This window comes from Phaseolus vulgaris, chromosome 6 (genome assembly GCF_051622355.1).
Source record: "Phaseolus vulgaris cultivar YP4 chromosome 6, ASM5162235v1, whole genome shotgun sequence".
NCBI lineage: Eukaryota > Viridiplantae > Streptophyta > Magnoliopsida > Fabales > Fabaceae > Phaseolus > Phaseolus vulgaris.
In genome coordinates, this window is record NC_143503.1 from 25,154,920 (window position 1) to 25,172,051 (window position 17,132).

Genomic DNA, 17,132 nt, shown 5'->3' on the forward strand with positions numbered 1-17,132 from the left:
TGCAAACTTTGTTGAATCTGTCCATAAATGCTCGCAAGGATTCTTTTTTTTTTGTTTTTTCACATTAAGGAGAGACATGAATGAGGTCAGATGTGGTCGGCTTGTTGCATATTGTGTGACGAACTTTGTTGTCAGAACTTTAAAGTTGCCCACGAAATTAGGAGGGAGTTCGGTGAACCAACTGAGCGGTTCCTTCTGGAGGGAGGTAGGGAAGACCTTACACCATACTGCTTTGTTGGTTGGGTAAAGAGTCATCTGCATCTTGAAGACATTTAGGTGCTCATCCAGATTGGTGGAACCATCGTATAATTTGATAGTTAATCCTTTCCACTTGGGAGAGAGTAGTGTGTCTATTATCCCATCTGTGAATGGATGTCTTCTCGGGTCCTTCCTCGTCGTTAGGGAGATGAGTATTTCTCGAACTTTGGTGAGTCTGATGGGTCTTAGGGGTTGGTGGTGGTGCTCAGGATTGTTCTTCTCGTTCACGCTCATCAAGCCGTTGTTGTAAATTTTTATTTTGCTCCTTCAAAAGGGACATTTCCTCCTCATGTCGATGTCGATCCTCTTAATTCCACAACTGGTCCGCGGTGCCTTTTTGTCGTAACTTCTCCATTTGCGCCTGGAGGGCTTGGATCATAGCTATCTGCTCATCCGCCATGCGGTCGTTGTTAGCATTATTCCTTGTTCACACCATTGTTGCTGGTTGTGACTTGTTGCTGAAAAATGAATACTACCTCGGCCCCACGGTGGGCGCCAATTGTACTTATATAGGCTGAGAGACTCAAATAGTACTTGTGACTGGATGTACAATTACTGACGTATTGGTGATCTCCTGATTTCTTCAAATCTTCTTCTACAAATGTTTATGCTCGGTCGGTCAAGAGTTACCTACAAAAGGTACTCCGACGCTCAAATAACTGCTCTGATTTAAGATTGCATTCTAGTAAAATGGTAAAAACGTACCTTACTCTTTCACAAAGGGCTCTATTTATAGCATTGACTTAACCCCGATGGGCCGAACATCAGTTATTAACTGATATGTATGGTGGTTCCTTGATACCAAGAACATGCATCTTTCTGTTATTCAGTTATTTATGCATATTTCATGATGCACATTATAATAACTCATTCAACACTACTTGTAACTGTTGCTATTTACTGTATTTCCTATGTTCTTTGACTTGGGTGATCAATCAAAGAGTCTGAGAATGACTCGTCTGGTATCGACCAATACAAATATGTCATCCCAAAATATGTATTTTTTTAAACCATTTTTTATCACTCAGAATAATACATATTACACCAATTGGACCTCCCAACCGATGTAATATGTCATCCTGAAATATGTATTTTTTTCAAATAATTTTTTTGGCTCAAAATCAATATATATTACACTAGTTGGAATTAATAACCAATCTAATATGTATCAAATATTTACAAAAATATCATCATATTTTTATTTACATCGATTCTCAATTAACCGACCTAATATGTCATTGTAGAATACGTTATTTACACTCGTGTAACACGAAATTTTGTGATAATTCCAAATTTTATTCTAAGATTTAATATTTTATAGAACAACAAGTTTAGGAAAATGTGGAATCTTTTAAGAAAAGACGATTCCTCACATAACTCTTTACCCAAAACAAATATACATTACAGTAATAAAGTGATTGATAACAATATAATTAATATTGGTAATATTCTCTTACTGAATTCACTTAAAATGATAAAAAAATAGCATATACAAAATGAAATAATATTACAAATAAGAATTACATATAAATAAGAAATCTTATAAATACAAATCTTAATAATTAAATAAAAAAAATGAATCCATACATATATAATTGTTACGTACAAAGTAGATTTTAAAAACTGAGGAAATTTATATCTATGAACAAAGAAGTAGATTTTTTAAGAAAATGTTTTTTATTAAAAATATAAGTAATCATCTTCGTCATCAATTTTAATATAACTATATTTAACAAGTTTAAAATATAACATAATTTATAATTAGTGCAATTTATATGCAATTAATCTATGAGAAAAATGCGTGATTTTAGAATATGTAGTGCAGAGATACAATACAATTGATTTTGACAAATCAAATTTTATTTTACATTTGTTTGTTTGATAAAAATAAAATAGAGGATGTTGGTATGAGAATCATTTGACACCAAATAGAAATTTTGCGTGTGCAATGTTTGCCTCACAAAATGAAGAAAAAGGATTAAGGGTTTTGCAATAAATGAAAACGGAACACTAGTTCTCCTACTTTAACGTTTATCCGCTATCTATCATTGATCCATTTTCATCTGTTTCTCTTCAGTTTTCCTTCGTGATTTTTCATGGCTTTCAGAAAGGTTCATGCGTGAGAAGGCTATACCCCAGACACCATTTGGTACAATCATCAAATGGATGGCACCAACACTTCAATCCTTATAGGATCATGGAACAAAACTATGTTAATCTTGCTACAGAGGGAAATTCTACAATTCCTTTCCCCATTGCGTGTCATTCATTATACCATTCTCACACTATGGGCATCTTTTATGGTGACAATCCTTTATATCACTCCTTCTCACTCGTAATTTTCAATCTCGCAATCATCAACATCATCACTCATTTTATCGGAGTTCTTCTTAAGCCCCTCAGACAACCCTTTATCGTATCTCAAATACTAGTAAGCTTCCTTTTGTTACATTTATCACATTCTTATCATTCAATAAAGAACATCTCAAACCTACTCAAAATATAAGTTATTGTTAATATTAATATATCAGATTGTATTGTATGTGGCATTGTGATGATTATCTAATCCAAAGTTGTTAAATTTTTCATGTATATTTGTAAGGGTGGTATCATCGTTGGACCTTCCCTTCTGGGGCGCAGTATATGGTACCGACGTCACATGACAAGCGACACAGCCCAATTCCTAATGAACAATCTTGGAGTAATGGGATTCATGTTCTTTCTATTCATATATGGTGTGAAGGCAGATCCTGGTATTCTGAGAAAGATAGGGAAATTGCACATATCTACTGCATTGGTTGGCATTCTAATGCCCATGGGGAGTGTGTGTGTTGTGGCAATAAGCATGAGAAAGAACATGGACCAAGATTTGGCAAAGGTTTCTTCACTTGGAATAGTATCGGCGTACTTGGGGATCACAGCATTCCCTGTTCTCTACCAAATCCTTAAAGAGTTTAACCTTCTAAATTCAGATCTGGGGCGAGTAGCACTCTCCATAGCAATGATTGGTGACATGGTTGGTTTGGCTTTAATCTTATTGTTTGAGGCAGCATCTCAAGGAGAAGTACATATAATATATGCCGTTTGGTATATGATTTGTCTTGTGTTGATGATAGCGTTCCTTAAATTTTGTGTTAGACCTGCAATGATATGGATCAACAACAATACTCCTGAAGGGCAGCCAGTACAAGAATCCTTTGTAGTTGCCATTCTTCTAGGGACTTTTTTTATGGGATTCTTAACTGACTTCTTTGGCATAGCCATTGCCAATGGATCATTGTTTTTAGGCTTGGCAATTCCAGATGGGCCTCAGGTGGGAGCAACACTTGAAAAGAAGACATCAACAATTCTGACTGATATTCTTCTACCATTCTCATTCATTTTGGTGGGATCATATACTGATATTTATGCCATGACTGCTTCTGGTTGGTCCTCCTTATCACCATTGATTTCCATGGTTCTTATTGGCCACTTCTTTAAATTCTTCTGCACTTGGATTACTTTACATCTCTCGCGAATGTCATTCAGGGATGGACTAACCCTTAGCCTCATTATGAGCTTAAGAGGCCAAGTTGAACTTATATTGTTTGTTCATTGGATTGACAAAAGTGTAAGCTCCACCTTTAGTTTCATATTTTTTATTTTCTTACTTTAAAGTTATAAAAAATCTTTAATAAATAGTAAAATGTCTGATAAAAGAATTCCTTAGATAATGTGTTGGCAGAGTGCATTACAGTAGAATCTTATCTTTTTATTTGAATTAGATAAAACTATAGACATCTAGTGTAAATAATTGATCCAATTGTTGTGGTTACAGGTGATAAAGGTGCCAGGGTTCTCAATGTTGGTTATTATGACAATGGTATTGACAGCAGCTTCTTCTCCTTTGATCTCTATATTATATGATCCAACAAAGCCATACATGGTGAACCAAAGGAGGAACATTCAAAACCACCCTCCAGACAGTGATCTTAAAATAGTGTTATGCACTTTTGATACTGACGTCACACCTGGTCTCATACATCTACTTGATATCTCCAATCCAACCCAAAACTTTCCTTTTACAGTCTCAGTTCTTAAACTCACTGAGCTTCTAGGTCGAGCCAACCCTTTGTTCATAGACCATGAAAAGCAACATGTGCCTCCCAGTTATCAATGGTATAACACCATACACATGCTTGAATGTCATCAACAACTTAAAGGAGCCTTCATGAAGCTTCGTTTCTTCACAGCTGTCACCCCAAAGAAGACCATGTTCCGAGATATATGTGAGCTTGCCATAGAAGAGGAAGCTTCTTTAATCATGTTACCTTTCAACCTTGAAAATGTCTATAACCATGCAGTTAGAACAGTGAATTCACAAGTGCTGAGGAATTCACCTTGCTCAGTTGCAATTTTCGTTGACAAGGGTCTTAACACCAACAACGCCTTAGGTAGTTTTCGTCGAACTAAACATCGATTTGCCGTATTGTTTCTAGGGGGTGGAGATTCCAGAGAGGCTCTTGTTTATGCAGATAGGATGCTTGCTCATCATGACGTGTCTCTCACAGTTATAAGGTTTCTCTCTCACAACTTTATAGGGTACAATGAAATCGAGAAGAAGCTTGATGATGGAATTGTGACCTGGTTCTGGGTTAAGAATGAGATTAATCAGAGAGTGATATATAGAGAAGTGGTGTCTAGAAATGGAGAAGAAACAATCGGAGCAATTCAAGCTATGAATGATGGTGCTTTTGATCTTTTGATAGTGGGAAGGAAACAAGGGATAAACCCTATTCTTCTCACTGGATTATCAGAATGGACTGAAAGTGAAGAGTTGGGACTCATAGGAGACTATGTTTCATCCCCAGATTTTTTTGGCTCAGCTTCTGTTTTAGTTGTTCAACAACAAATCTTAAGAGGCTAAAATTAGGATTCACCACTAATAGATAGCCAAATTAACCTAATTATGTGTGAATATCAAGAAGGAATAGCATTTAGATGAAGACAAAATCCTAGTTTTCTTTAGAAAAAGATAGATAATGTAGCAGGTTTTGTATAGAGCTAACTTTGCATCTCTTACTTCATCATCACAGGTAAGTAATATGCCAAATAGAAAAAGAAAAAAAAAAACTCATTTTTTTATTTAGTTATGGGTTAATGTTCTCTCTCTCCCATTTTACATTCAAAACTGGAAAAACACTTAAACATGGAAGTGAAATTCCTAGAAAAAATCCTAAATCCTAAATCAGTCCGAGACTAATTTATTAAAGTGAATTAATATTTTCAGACTCCTACAGATTCTTTATCTTTTTAATTTAAAAGTAAATAAAAGAATTAAAAGAATAATTTATGGTATTATTTGAAAATCATTAATTTATTAAAAACTTTTTTTAATATATATAATAAAATAAAAATAAATAAATAAACTGATAGACCAAGTTGTCATTCCATTCTTTCAGAAAAGATCAAAACTGAGTCAAAACTTTTAGTGTGGTTAATATTAGATAGGCTACAAAGACTATTTAAAAAATTACTTCCACTTTACAATTTAATATATTATTATTAAAATTATTTATTGAAACTGATAGATGATTAGAGAAAATATTTTTATCTATTTTTTATATTTGATATCTAAAAGATACTAATACATATAATAATAATAATAATTAAATTACATTTTTTTCTTAAAAATTTAAAAAATTTGGATCCAATATAATAATTAAGATATCTATCAATAAAGGACAAATTGTAGATAAATTAATATTTAAAATTAAATCAAATATTATTATTAACATATTTATATTAAAAGTATAAATTTATAATTTATTTTAATAAACACAAATATATTATATCTTTTATATATAAAAATGATTCAATTTTATAATTAATTTTAATAATGATATTATAGTTTTGTTTTAAAAACTGTTTTGTTTTATCTAAGTATCTTGTAAAACAAAATTATATAAATAAATATATATAAATTATTTAGCTTTTTTTTTCTTTCTACTGACAATATGTGGCTCACCAAACAACTTCTTTCTTTCTTTCATTTTTTTTCTTCTTCCACATTCACATTCATTATGTCTTTCTGTTACTCTTTATTTATTTATTTCACGTTGTAACTCGATTTTTATTTTTTTTTATGAAAATTAAATAAAATATAATATTTAGTAATTCATTTTAGTCTTGATAAGAATATACAAGTAAGAAAATAATAAATAAAATATAATTTTTTTAAATTAAAATAATTATATATATGATATGTTCTATACAATTTTATTATTGTTATAGTTTAATTAATAAAAATATTTGTTAATAATAATTTTATTTCTTTTGGATCATAGAGAGAAAAATATTTTGAATATTAGTCTTGGTCGTATTTTTGAAGAATAATTTAATATTTTAAAAAAAATTATATATATATATATGTATTTAAAAAAATTAGTATACAAAAATTGAGAATCTCATTATATTTTTATAGATGATAGCTTATATACACCATATTTCATTTTCTTATTAGATAATAATACTAAAAGTTAACTGATAAATAAAATCGCTTGCAAGAACTTCCAAAAAGGGTGGTGTGTGGTGACGTAGCGCTCCAAATCGCTCACTCGCACTCGTCTCAAATCACCTTAAGGTTAAGGCCCTGTTTCGGTGACGCCTTTCAGTCGTTGATTCCACGGAGTTGGAAATGGAGGACGACGGTGCCAGCTCGGTCCGCCGCATGTCAAGCCGAACGCGAAAAGTTGCGTCCAAAATGGTCGCCGCACTTGCCAGCGCCGATAACCGCACTCAGGCAACTATCTCCGCTCAATTCTCGTTCTGTTTTTTAACTTTTTCAAAAAAACATGTATGAACTGAAAATTGAATGATGAATCTGATAGAAGTGCGCTTCTGTTACAATTCAATTCAGGCGGCACTTGCGCGATTGGATGCTTTGGAGAATGACAATGCAGGTTTTGAAACCGCAGATGCCACTAACGATGATGATGAAGCTTCTCTTGATGAGGAAGATCAATGTTAGGGTTTCTTCTCTATTTTTGTTTTTTTCTTTTGTTTCATAATTTTATTAGGCAGAACATCATTATAGTTAAAGTGTAAAATGCTTGAAACCAGGAAAATTAAAACGTAAGTCCCTAGACTTGAACATAACTTCGTATGATTCCTTAAGACAACTTTTTGAGTTTTGTAGTGAAGTGATTATTAGATTACATTTTCAGCAGCTTCCTTTGAATTTTCTTACTTTCAAGGACTGTTATCAAAAAGTCATATATTTTAGGGACACGAAATCTATTTTACTCTATTTTATTTTATTTTTTCTGTTAGTGTTAATTTTAGAGTAAAGGCCCATTTAGTTTTTAAAATTGTGATTTGTTTAACTTTACTCCTCTGGTCTGACTTAACAACATTCAAGAGATGCCTCTGAAATTGGAATTCTTACATTTGAGTCCCTAATTTAACCCCTCTTACTGTCATTTTGGTCCTTGAAGGCTTGAAAGTATGTTAATAATTATTACTTATGTTTGCATGTAACTTTTTGGAATGAAGTAAGTGAAGGATTACAATTTGGGAGGCTTTTTTATTTAATTTCATTAATTGTAGGGACTAGTGTGACTATGAATAATGATTTAAGGAACTAAATTTTCTTTTACTTATTAATTTTAACTTGTAACTTGGGGTGTCATTTTTTGACACATGTGCATCAAATTGTAGTTTATAACCTCTCTTTTTGTCACATATCTACTACCTTAATAAACTAGGACGTGTGATTGAGATAAATGATAATTGAAGAGTCCACAAATCTAACTAATTAAGGCTTAGGGTATATGTATCTTATAAATGGACCCAGGATTCCTTCTAACAGACTTTTACATGCATTCATGCAATCGGCAACATGTAACTGTTGGGTCTAGATCACCTAAAGCAGACTAAAAAAATTCATTCAAGATCTGAGCCATGCAGTCTTCATCTACCGACTGCTTGAATGAGTGTAAATTCCAACAGTTAAGTTTCCTGAATCAAAAGGGTTTTTTATTGGGTATTGACTGCAATTTGATTGAAATTCAGGGAGTGTAATTTTTTAAAGATCCTTTTATGAAATTTTCATTTTTTTAAAAACTATTATAAAAATTATGTGAAGATTTAAAAAGATATTTGATTATTATCAAAATTTAAAATTCACTTAGTTCCTTGTTTTTTACAGTTTACATACAGAAAAAGCAGTCTAAAGGCACAAAAAGAAAGACCAGACAGGCAAAAGCGCTTGAAGCTAGGAGGGCCCCGAGAACATTCCTTGAGCTCTTACATGAGGTCAGTGATTACATCCACTGCAGGTCATACACACAAGTGATTCTCCTGTTTTACTTTGGTCGTGGTTTCTGTTTTTGTTAACCTACCTCCTGCAATTGCAGGCTAACTTAGAATCATTGCCTCCTCACGTGCCCTCCTATTGGAAAGCTGCAGTTGGACCACCAAGCTCAACCTCCCGTCGCCACTTCTGTACCGTTTGTGGTTTTTCTGCCAATTACACCTGTGTGAGATGTGGTATGCGCTTTTGTTCCTATAGATGTCAAAATGTGCACAATGATACTCGTTGCTTGAAATTTGTAGCCTAATTCATCAGTGTTTACCAGCACTATGTGAAAGCAAGCACTTTGCTCAATTTTACTCTTTTGTTACCCTTTTAAACTAGTGGTTCAGTTATTAAGTCACAAGTGCTAGCTGAAACTGTAAATTCTGACCCCTATTGGATCCTATTTATCTATATAACCTTGCTAAAGATGTCCTTCGAAGTTATTAAATTTTATGATTCATAATTCAAATCCAACAATTTGATGTGATTTGGTTACCTATCAACTTGGATCATAAGATGTATCATTGATACAAGTCACACGATTCAACAAATTGCCATCTTTTGTTTTACTTCTTTCACCAACTCTCAAGAAAAAAGTTGAATGAGCGCTTCTAAACTTAACTTATTTGATTATTCTACCACTTCATTTGTCATTCGTTGTTAATAATTTTGATTTATAAGACTAATGACAAATAAGATGTTTTTTTTTAATTTCTACTTTTAAATGATTACATTGAACAATTTATAAGATGTATTTGAAGTAATTTTTCCTTGTTTCTGAATCTTGTGATTCAAACTTTAGCTTGGTGATTCACAAATTGAATATTGATTTGGTAACCTTGATGTCCACAGTTGCAATAACTGAAGCTATCAGTTTGATCATCTTTAATATGTCACGGGGATTATTCTGTTTTATTTTGCATATGGAGCATCTTTGTTTGTGAGCCTGTATGCATGTCTTTGACTAGACTATCTCCAAGGAAGCTTACTTCCCAGAGCTTGTTGTTAAGTTCTTTAGTTTCTTATTATTATGCAAGAACCCCTATAAAACATGACAGTTGATGCATGCTGTGGATTTTGACAATCCCAGAGATCCAATGATTTCCTTGCATATTAGGTATCCAGGAACAGTCAGGATGAGCTTCACATTTTTGTTCATGGTGACCTGCTAAAAATTAAATGTACCTTGTTTTATGTTGCTCAGGCTCCTTTGTTCAAAATAGTACATCTGCACATTGCAATAAGTGGACAATTCTTCCACTGTAGGATATGAAATTGTTTTCTGGTACTGAAATATTTTTTCTATCAAGTGGTCCGAATGATATAGTTTTCTCACTGAAATATTAAATTGGTAATAGTAATGATAAGAAATCATTTAAATTTTATTTTTCTTTATATAGAGTTACAATGCCATCTAATCAACATACCGTAAACATACAGCTCAATTAAACTTAATTTAATTCTGGTATGGGAACTGCGGGAAGCCATACTGTCTGTTTGGCAAATTCTTGGACTTGTAATACACAACAATAAATTTATTAACTACTGACACTTTCTTAACCTTAACATTGGGGTAGATCTGGCGGTGGAGGTATTACTGACTGTGAAAGGCCAACTCCATTTTCTACCAGAAGTGCCATGCCCAAACCCCAATTCTGATGTGAGTCTATGTGGCAATGGATGAACCAAATTCCTGTATTTGTAGTAGTGAAAGAAAACCATGGAATAGGTTAATATGTGATTCTGATACAAACTGCAGAAGCAAATTTTTACAGTAGTATAATACTTTACCTGGATTGTCAGCCACAAAACGAATAGCCACCCATCCTCCAGGAGGTGTTCCAATGGTGTTTCTCACTGGTGGGTCTACAAGGTTGAACTTGAGTGGATCAGTTGCTGGGTTGAAGTTGCCGAAACCTGAACCGACTACAAAGAAGTGGAATCCATGAACATGCATAGGGTGTTCTTCAGTGGTCACTATGCTCGTGTCTTGCAGAACAATTTGCACCCTTGAGCCATACTTCACCTTGTAGAGCTTAGTTCCCCGAGATGGCGTCCATAGCCCCCTTGGTACATTCCCAGTATAATCAAATTGTAAAGGGGGAATAGGGGGAAAGTCTGTGGTGAAGACACCAGGTATTCCTTCGTAGTATGCTTGCATTAAGGAGGTGGTTTTTGGGAGTACAAATGATATATTGTTCATGCTGGCTGTGAAGCGGGTTCCATTTGGTCCTTGACACCGGGGACTATTAGGATCCGTGCAATTGATTAACCCCAACCCCACTATGAAATAGAGATTCACATCAACTTTCGTAAAGACTTTAACCCCGGCGAGGCCCCTGATCCTAGCAGTAAATGCAGTTGAAGTGGCAGTGTCATTGAAGGCAGGCAAAGTTGGCAAGACTGGTCTTGGTCTGTTTTGGTTACGGCGTCTAGTTGATCTGTATTCTAGGATTGCTGTGGTGGTGGTATTGTCAAATGGAGCATTCACAGCAGATTCATAGGCACGTGCTGCCATGTAGTAGTGACCTTGGGGTTGATCAGCAGTGACGAGGACATTGAATGTCTGACCAGGTCCTATCATTAGGACTGTGGTTCTGAAGGGCTTGGTATATGTTGCATCTGTACCAACAACAGTCATGCTGTGGTTGGCAATGGAGAAGAAAAGTTCTTGATTGAGTGTACTGCTGATGATTCTCAACATAATTGACTCCCCAGCTTCTACTGGAACACGCACCGTTCCTGCATTGTATGTACGTTACATCAATGACTCAGGAACTTCTCTCAAAATAGATCTGCTTTTAAGGTAGTTAAAAATTTAGCGCTTCACCTTATTCACTATGCTTTCCTTTTTAAGACTTTATTATAATGAAAATATACTTTAAAGGTTCAGAAAATCTGCCATTTGAAAATAAGTTATCAATCATTTTAATATCCTTTTCAACCATTAAGCAATGCAGGCACACACTGAGTAATAATTTCATACCTTGGCTTGAGCATCTGTAAAGATCACCAGGTTGCCCATTAATGGTATATGCAACAGATGGGTGTGGAGGTAATCCTGCAAAGTCTGCCTGCCTTTGGAGAAGCACAATATCCGAATCAAACCATTCCCCTGTGGCATCATCACAGTAAAACTGTCATGACACTAAATGAGAAGCTCATTGGCATTTTAAATGTTCTGCTGTGAGGTAAAGTTTGTTCACAATGGAAGGAGATTCATTATTCAAGGGAATTGGGCAGAATAAAGAATTGAAAGATAGTTTTAGAGATGTACCGAGAAGGAGAGGAAATTCTTGCTTTGGCATAGAGAAGGGATAGGGAGAACCCAATCTGGGATAGATGATGAAAGCTCCATAAACCGTGGCTCTCAGGAAGCTAGTGTGAGCATGCCACCATAGTGTCCCTTCCTGATCTCTGATTCTAAATCGGTATGTGTAACTTCCCCCTGGTTGGATGGGACACTGAGTGACATAACTCGGACCATCTGCCCATGGATTTCGCAGCATCCTTAACCCATGCCTGATGCACATAACCCATGATCACTTTATGAGGAAGATAAATTTTATGCATCAGTAGCACAGTAAATTGGTACATGCACCAAGTATGTATCAATAGCATAGTATATTGACTGATGGACCAACTATGTATTATTAGGCAGAAAAAAAAATGTATTATAAGATTAGCGTGGGGAAAATTTCTGACTGAAGAGTATGATATTTAAGCATGAATTCCATGTGAAAGTGAAAGAAAGATGATGCTATTTACCAGTGGATGGAGATGTTGTACTGTGCTGCATTTACTACTTTGATTATCATAAAATCCCCGTTTCTAGCCTCTACTGTTGGCCCTGGGAACTGCCCATTGACAGTGATTATGTTTTGGGTTTTGCACAGCCTCCTCACTGACCTAGCTTGAACCTATTTCACTCAAATTATTAATGGAATGATAATTACTAACGGCCTCTAACCATATTGAAGAAATGTAGTCTATGATACAATTGAAGCAGCACTTACAACAAATTCATGGAAATGTATCTCTGTAGCTGAAGCAAGGGAAGCAATGAGAGCAAGCAGGGCTAGTAAGAACCAAGAACAACATGACTTACCAGGGAGGTGGAAAGTCTTCATTGTTCTGGTTTTGTTTGATGGTGTTTCTTTGGCTGAGGGGGATTTGTTTTAAAATGTCGCAATTTCTAGACTTATAAATAGGGAAAGGCCTGAAAAGAGAAATACTTCAGTTGAGTCATTTTATTTTAGTCAACAAGGTACTTAATATTCCATAATTAGTCTAACAAAGTAGAGGACATACATGGTGCACAGAGCAATCAACTGTAGAATAAATGCTGGGTTGTGTTATTTAGATGTAAAGAGATCCACAAGAGTAGAAATACATCTTGAGTTAATAAATCTGTTTTCTGGAATTTCTTGTTAAGATACTAGCAATCTTCTGAGTATGGCCATAAAACTATGTTGAGGAAAATGATAATAAAAATAGAATAATTATACCCGATCGAACCAATATGAAGAGAGAAAGGACATTTTCAATATTTGGTTTGCACTGCTACAGAATTATCCTTTTTAATCTCAATAATTAAGTGTTTAGGAGCAAGCATAATAGAAAATTATAATTTTCTTGTAACTGTCTTCATTCATATTGCTTTTAAGCTAGAGAAGGTTAATGATTTTCAATTTCCATCCCCACCTATTTCCATTCCCTAATTACTGACCGAAGCATTATTCATTTGGGCGAAACCATGGAGTTACAAATAAGTAGAGTCAGTTATTTACTCTTTTTTTGTGGGTGTGGGGAGGCATTAATATTGATCTCCAAGGAAGCAGAAGTTGATTTTGTACTTTGTAGCATTGCAATTTTCAAAGAGTATGAAGGTATTTTGAAATAAAGGAAAAGTTGCAAGTTTACAACATGATGAATGGGTCTATTATACTGTAAAAGCAGTGTGGTAAAACATGATTTTTCTAGTAAAATGATAACTTGCTAGATCAAATTCATCGAAGAAAACCACTGCCTAAGACTTTTCTTCGTACACCTTCCTATCTATCTTTTTTGTATAAAGTCTAATTTATCATTTTCGATTTGGATTATTTGGATTCAAAAATCTTTCCAACTCTATAATTTGAAATATAATTTTGCATAATAGAGTTTGGAATGCAAATTTTGTATTACAGATTATAGGAACATATTATTATTCTCACGTAGCAATTGATTAAGATTAATTGAAAATTATAAAATCGCGCTAGGAGTTTATCGAATAAGATACAAAACTCACTACATTTTCTTAGTTTCAATAAAATTTAATTCATAAAAATTTGTAAAGAAAAAATAATGTGGTGACGATTGAGTTTTTCTACATATAAATAAACCTGAGAGTCTCCATTTTCTTTACTCTGACAGTGACACGTGGTAATAACTTAAGGTAGGGAAAAAAAAGCTAAGAAGAAAGACAAACAACAGTGCAATTAAGTTTAGGTTGAATTTTGATTTTGTTGGGTGGTTATGAAGAATACTGTTTCTTTTGTACGGTTTAAGTGTACACGGTACTTGTTTTAACATAAACAAAAGTAGCAGTGATGAGAAGTGGTCTTTGCCATTTGGTGTGGTTGATTCCAACATAGAAGTAGCAAGTGTCTCTATCATCTTATGCCACAATTTAAACAAGTGATATTTATGAGCTATGGAAACTCTTTTTAAATTGCGTGTTTATGTTGGACATATGTATCGGATACGACACTCGTAAAATACTTATAAGACATTTATTGATTAAATGTCTAATTTAAAAAATATTTATTGAATTCATGATAATTTTAGTATGATTCTAACACAATTTTAAAAAAGAAAAATACATTAATTTTCTAAAATTTCAAAATTATTATATAAATTTTTAGTTTATTTATAAAAATAAGAAACATAAATCTTTATTATCAATTTAAATAATTTATAATTATATAATATATAGATATATGTTCCGTGTCTTATATTCTAGAGATTATACGTCTCAAAGAATCTGTATATCTATATCGTATGAATGTGTTCTATAGATTCATACCACTTTTGGGTAATTTGAAACTGCCACTAACACCTTCACTCCTTCAAACACACTTCCGCCATTTTCTCCTCTCAACAACATTTTTTATTAGAACTACCAACTTTCTAGTTCTGAAATAGATTAACTCAAAACAGTTTTTATTATAATCTCTGCTAATAAAAAACACTGATAATATCACTAATTTTAATAACTTTTAAACGCTGTATTGATATGCATTTTCACTCTTTTCTTCAAGCAGAAAAGTTTTGTTCGACCATCAATCAATAGAGGCACTAATTAGTTTGCTAGCACGTGTATTTCACATATCATTTTTCAAAATGATGTAGGGATAAATATAATTTCCATGTTTCCAATGTAAATGGTGTATGTAATGTTATTAAAATAAGTAATAAACAAAATATATACCCACAACAATCTAAATGGGTTCAGACTCTCAATACTATCATACCATTTTTTTAATAGTAATTTTGAAAATTATATTAATAATAATTTTTAATTCATTAACTATGTAATTTTTGTTACACCGTCAATGTACACAAGTTAAATTCATTATTATATTATTTTTTTCTATTTTTTTTATTTAAATATGTTTATAATCCTTTAAATTTGAATTAGATTGGTTTTAAGTCTCTATAAATTAAAAAATATTTTATATTTTACACAGATATCTTAGTGAGAATGCATACAAAGAAAAATAAATTTACTAAAAAATTATTAAATAAAAATTAATTTTAAAAACAAAATAATTAGTGATTATATTGACTAAATTAGATACTATTTTTAATACTAAACAAATTATTGATATCTAAATAATTTCTATTATTAATAAATATATTTCTTTTAAATTAATATTAATTAGCTATTAATTTTAACTAATAGTTAAAATTTTATTAATTAATTAGAAATTATTTTAAAAATTATTTACCAATAATAAAATCTACTTTAAAGATCAATAATTTTTATTCTTTAAAATAATATTTAATTTAATCAATATAACAACTAATTATTTTTTTATCTTTAAAATTAATTTATATTTAATAATTTTTTTCGTGTTTTATGATAACAACGAAAAGATCAAATTAGATTAACATATAAACAACTTGTAATTATTAATTTTTTAATTAAAATCTTTAATGATATCTTGGACAGAAAAATAAAAATAGAAATTTTCTTTAAATCAAAAAATTAATTTTAAATTTGGAAAATAAAAAAAAATATCTATCCAAAATTTCGGAGACTAAAACATGTTACACAATTATTATTTTTATTGAATGCTAACATTGTTTCTAATTTCAAATGTATCAAACTGGTTTGGTTGGAGGAAGCATAATTGGATAGGTTGGAAGCATGGTACGTTGAAAGGTGCCCTGTGTCCATCAACAGTGCTTTTTTGTCAGTCTCTGACTTTCAAAATCATGGCAAATAAAGGATATATAGTTAAACGTTGAATATAAAATTAGATGACCAATAAAAAGCCTTCAAATCTATAAGCCATTTACTTCTAAGAGGTACAAACCAATAAAAACTTTGAAACTAAGCAGCATCCCAAATCAAACTTGCATCATAAAAGGCATTCAGTGACATTACCATTTTTAGTTTTGAACTATAATAGACTCTACACAAAAATATTATGCCTCTTACGAAAGCATCCTAAAACCATCGTGGACAACGCCAATTTTTCCACATAATTTATATTCTAAGCATTTGAAATTTATAAACAAAAAACAGAAGTTGTAACCATAGAGGAAGAATTTCTAGTATTTATTTCATTTGTGCGTGCGATGCACAGATCTTAATACCTATGTATTTGCCATATCGATTAACAAGTGTCTGCTTGAATTTAGGTTAAATGAACTCAACAAAACTTTGAAAAGGAAAACGTAATTTGTTATAGTTTTTAATTCAAATAGGTTTTATTTGTAACTTGATGTAAAAAGAAAGTGTGAAACATGTGGTTTAATTTTTTGAACTTATACACACCCTAAATATTACCTAAAATGATTGATTTAATGTAATTGCCAATGGAAAATGGTATATGCACAAAGTCCCATACAAGTCGTTGGTCACGTCCATTGCAACATTTTCTTAAGGCAACTACTTCCTGCACCAGATAAATGCACCAATTTCAGTATAAAAAGATGAAAATATCCTTAAATAAATAGGTTATACATGACGGATATTTTTTTCTGTGGAATTTTATGTATTATGGATTTTTTTATGTGAAATGAAATTTTGAATTTCTGGAATGAAGGACATTTTCGGAATAAAAAAATTCTGTTGGGTGCATGTTAAAAATGATTGGGTGTAGGAAGAAGTTAAATGGTTTCTTTCAATTGGATCTACCGAGAAACTAAGGATCTGTGAAGGTAAAATTTGTTTCGTCAGGTTTTTTAAGGAGTAAAAATGTTTTTATCTTTTAAAATTGAGATAATAAATGAAAGACAAAAGTTTAACTACAACAAGCCAACA

At 32.4% G+C, this 17,132-nt stretch overlaps 3 protein-coding genes across 3 annotated transcripts; 2 read left to right on the plus strand and 1 right to left on the minus strand.

Moving 5' to 3' along the window:
* Nucleotides 1-656: 656 nt before the first annotated feature.
* Nucleotides 657-5,240, plus strand: LOC137833091 (cation/H(+) antiporter 24). Its single transcript, XM_068641463.2, has 4 exons — nucleotides 657-746; nucleotides 2,366-2,689; nucleotides 2,861-3,868; nucleotides 4,076-5,240. The coding sequence occupies exons 1-4, from the start codon at nucleotides 657-659 to the stop codon at nucleotides 5,162-5,164; spliced, it is 2,511 nt and encodes an 836-aa protein (XP_068497564.2). The 3' UTR covers nucleotides 5,165-5,240.
* Nucleotides 5,241-6,758: 1,518 nt separating this feature from the next.
* SEF (HIT-type Zinc finger family protein) lies at nucleotides 6,759-9,020 on the plus strand. The gene is made up of 4 exons (XM_068639242.1): nucleotides 6,759-7,039; nucleotides 7,157-7,262; nucleotides 8,447-8,553; nucleotides 8,655-9,020. The coding sequence occupies exons 1-4, from the start codon at nucleotides 6,935-6,937 to the stop codon at nucleotides 8,856-8,858; spliced, it is 522 nt and encodes a 173-aa protein (XP_068495343.1). The 5' UTR covers nucleotides 6,759-6,934; the 3' UTR covers nucleotides 8,859-9,020.
* Nucleotides 9,021-9,957: 937 nt separating this feature from the next.
* On the minus strand, nucleotides 9,958-12,799 carry LAC3 (laccase 3). Its single transcript, XM_068639241.2, has 6 exons — nucleotides 12,613-12,799; nucleotides 12,365-12,516; nucleotides 11,874-12,118; nucleotides 11,583-11,711; nucleotides 10,388-11,338; nucleotides 9,958-10,289 (listed from the first exon to the last, which is right to left on the minus strand). Exons 1-6 carry the CDS (start codon nucleotides 12,724-12,726, stop codon nucleotides 10,159-10,161), a joined length of 1,722 nt encoding a protein of 573 aa, XP_068495342.1. The 5' UTR covers nucleotides 12,727-12,799; the 3' UTR covers nucleotides 9,958-10,158.
* Between the last annotated feature and the right edge of the window lie 4,333 nt (nucleotides 12,800-17,132).

What these genes read in the sequence shown, in the direction of transcription:
- SEF (XM_068639242.1), top strand. Translation starts at nt 6,935, where the DNA reads ATGGAGGACGACGGTGCCAGCTCGGTCCGCCGCATGTCAAGCCGAACG. An exon ending in TCTTGATGAGGAAGATCAAT is followed by an intron (nt 7,263 to 8,446) that starts GTTAGGGTTTCT and finishes TGTTTTTTACAG; the next exon opens with TTTACATACAGAAAAAGCAG. An exon ending in TCCTTGAGCTCTTACATGAG is followed by an intron (nt 8,554 to 8,654) that starts GTCAGTGATTAC and finishes CTGCAATTGCAG; the next exon opens with GCTAACTTAGAATCATTGCC.
- LOC137833091 (XM_068641463.2), top strand. Translation starts at nt 657, where the DNA reads ATGCGGTCGTTGTTAGCATTATTCCTTGTTCACACCATTGTTGCTGGT. An exon ending in TTATCGTATCTCAAATACTA is followed by an intron (nt 2,690 to 2,860) that starts GTAAGCTTCCTT and finishes TATATTTGTAAG; the next exon opens with GGTGGTATCATCGTTGGACC. An exon ending in TTCATTGGATTGACAAAAGT is followed by an intron (nt 3,869 to 4,075) that starts GTAAGCTCCACC and finishes TTGTGGTTACAG; the next exon opens with GTGATAAAGGTGCCAGGGTT.
- LAC3 (XM_068639241.2), bottom strand. Translation starts at nt 12,726, where the DNA reads ATGAAGACTTTCCACCTCCCTGGTAAGTCATGTTGTTCTTGGTTCTTA. An exon ending in TACATTTCCATGAATTTGTT is followed by an intron (nt 12,517 to 12,612) that starts GTAAGTGCTGCT and finishes TGAGTGAAATAG; the next exon opens with GTTCAAGCTAGGTCAGTGAG. An exon ending in TTACAGATGCTCAAGCCAAG is followed by an intron (nt 11,339 to 11,582) that starts GTATGAAATTAT and finishes CATACAATGCAG; the next exon opens with GAACGGTGCGTGTTCCAGTA.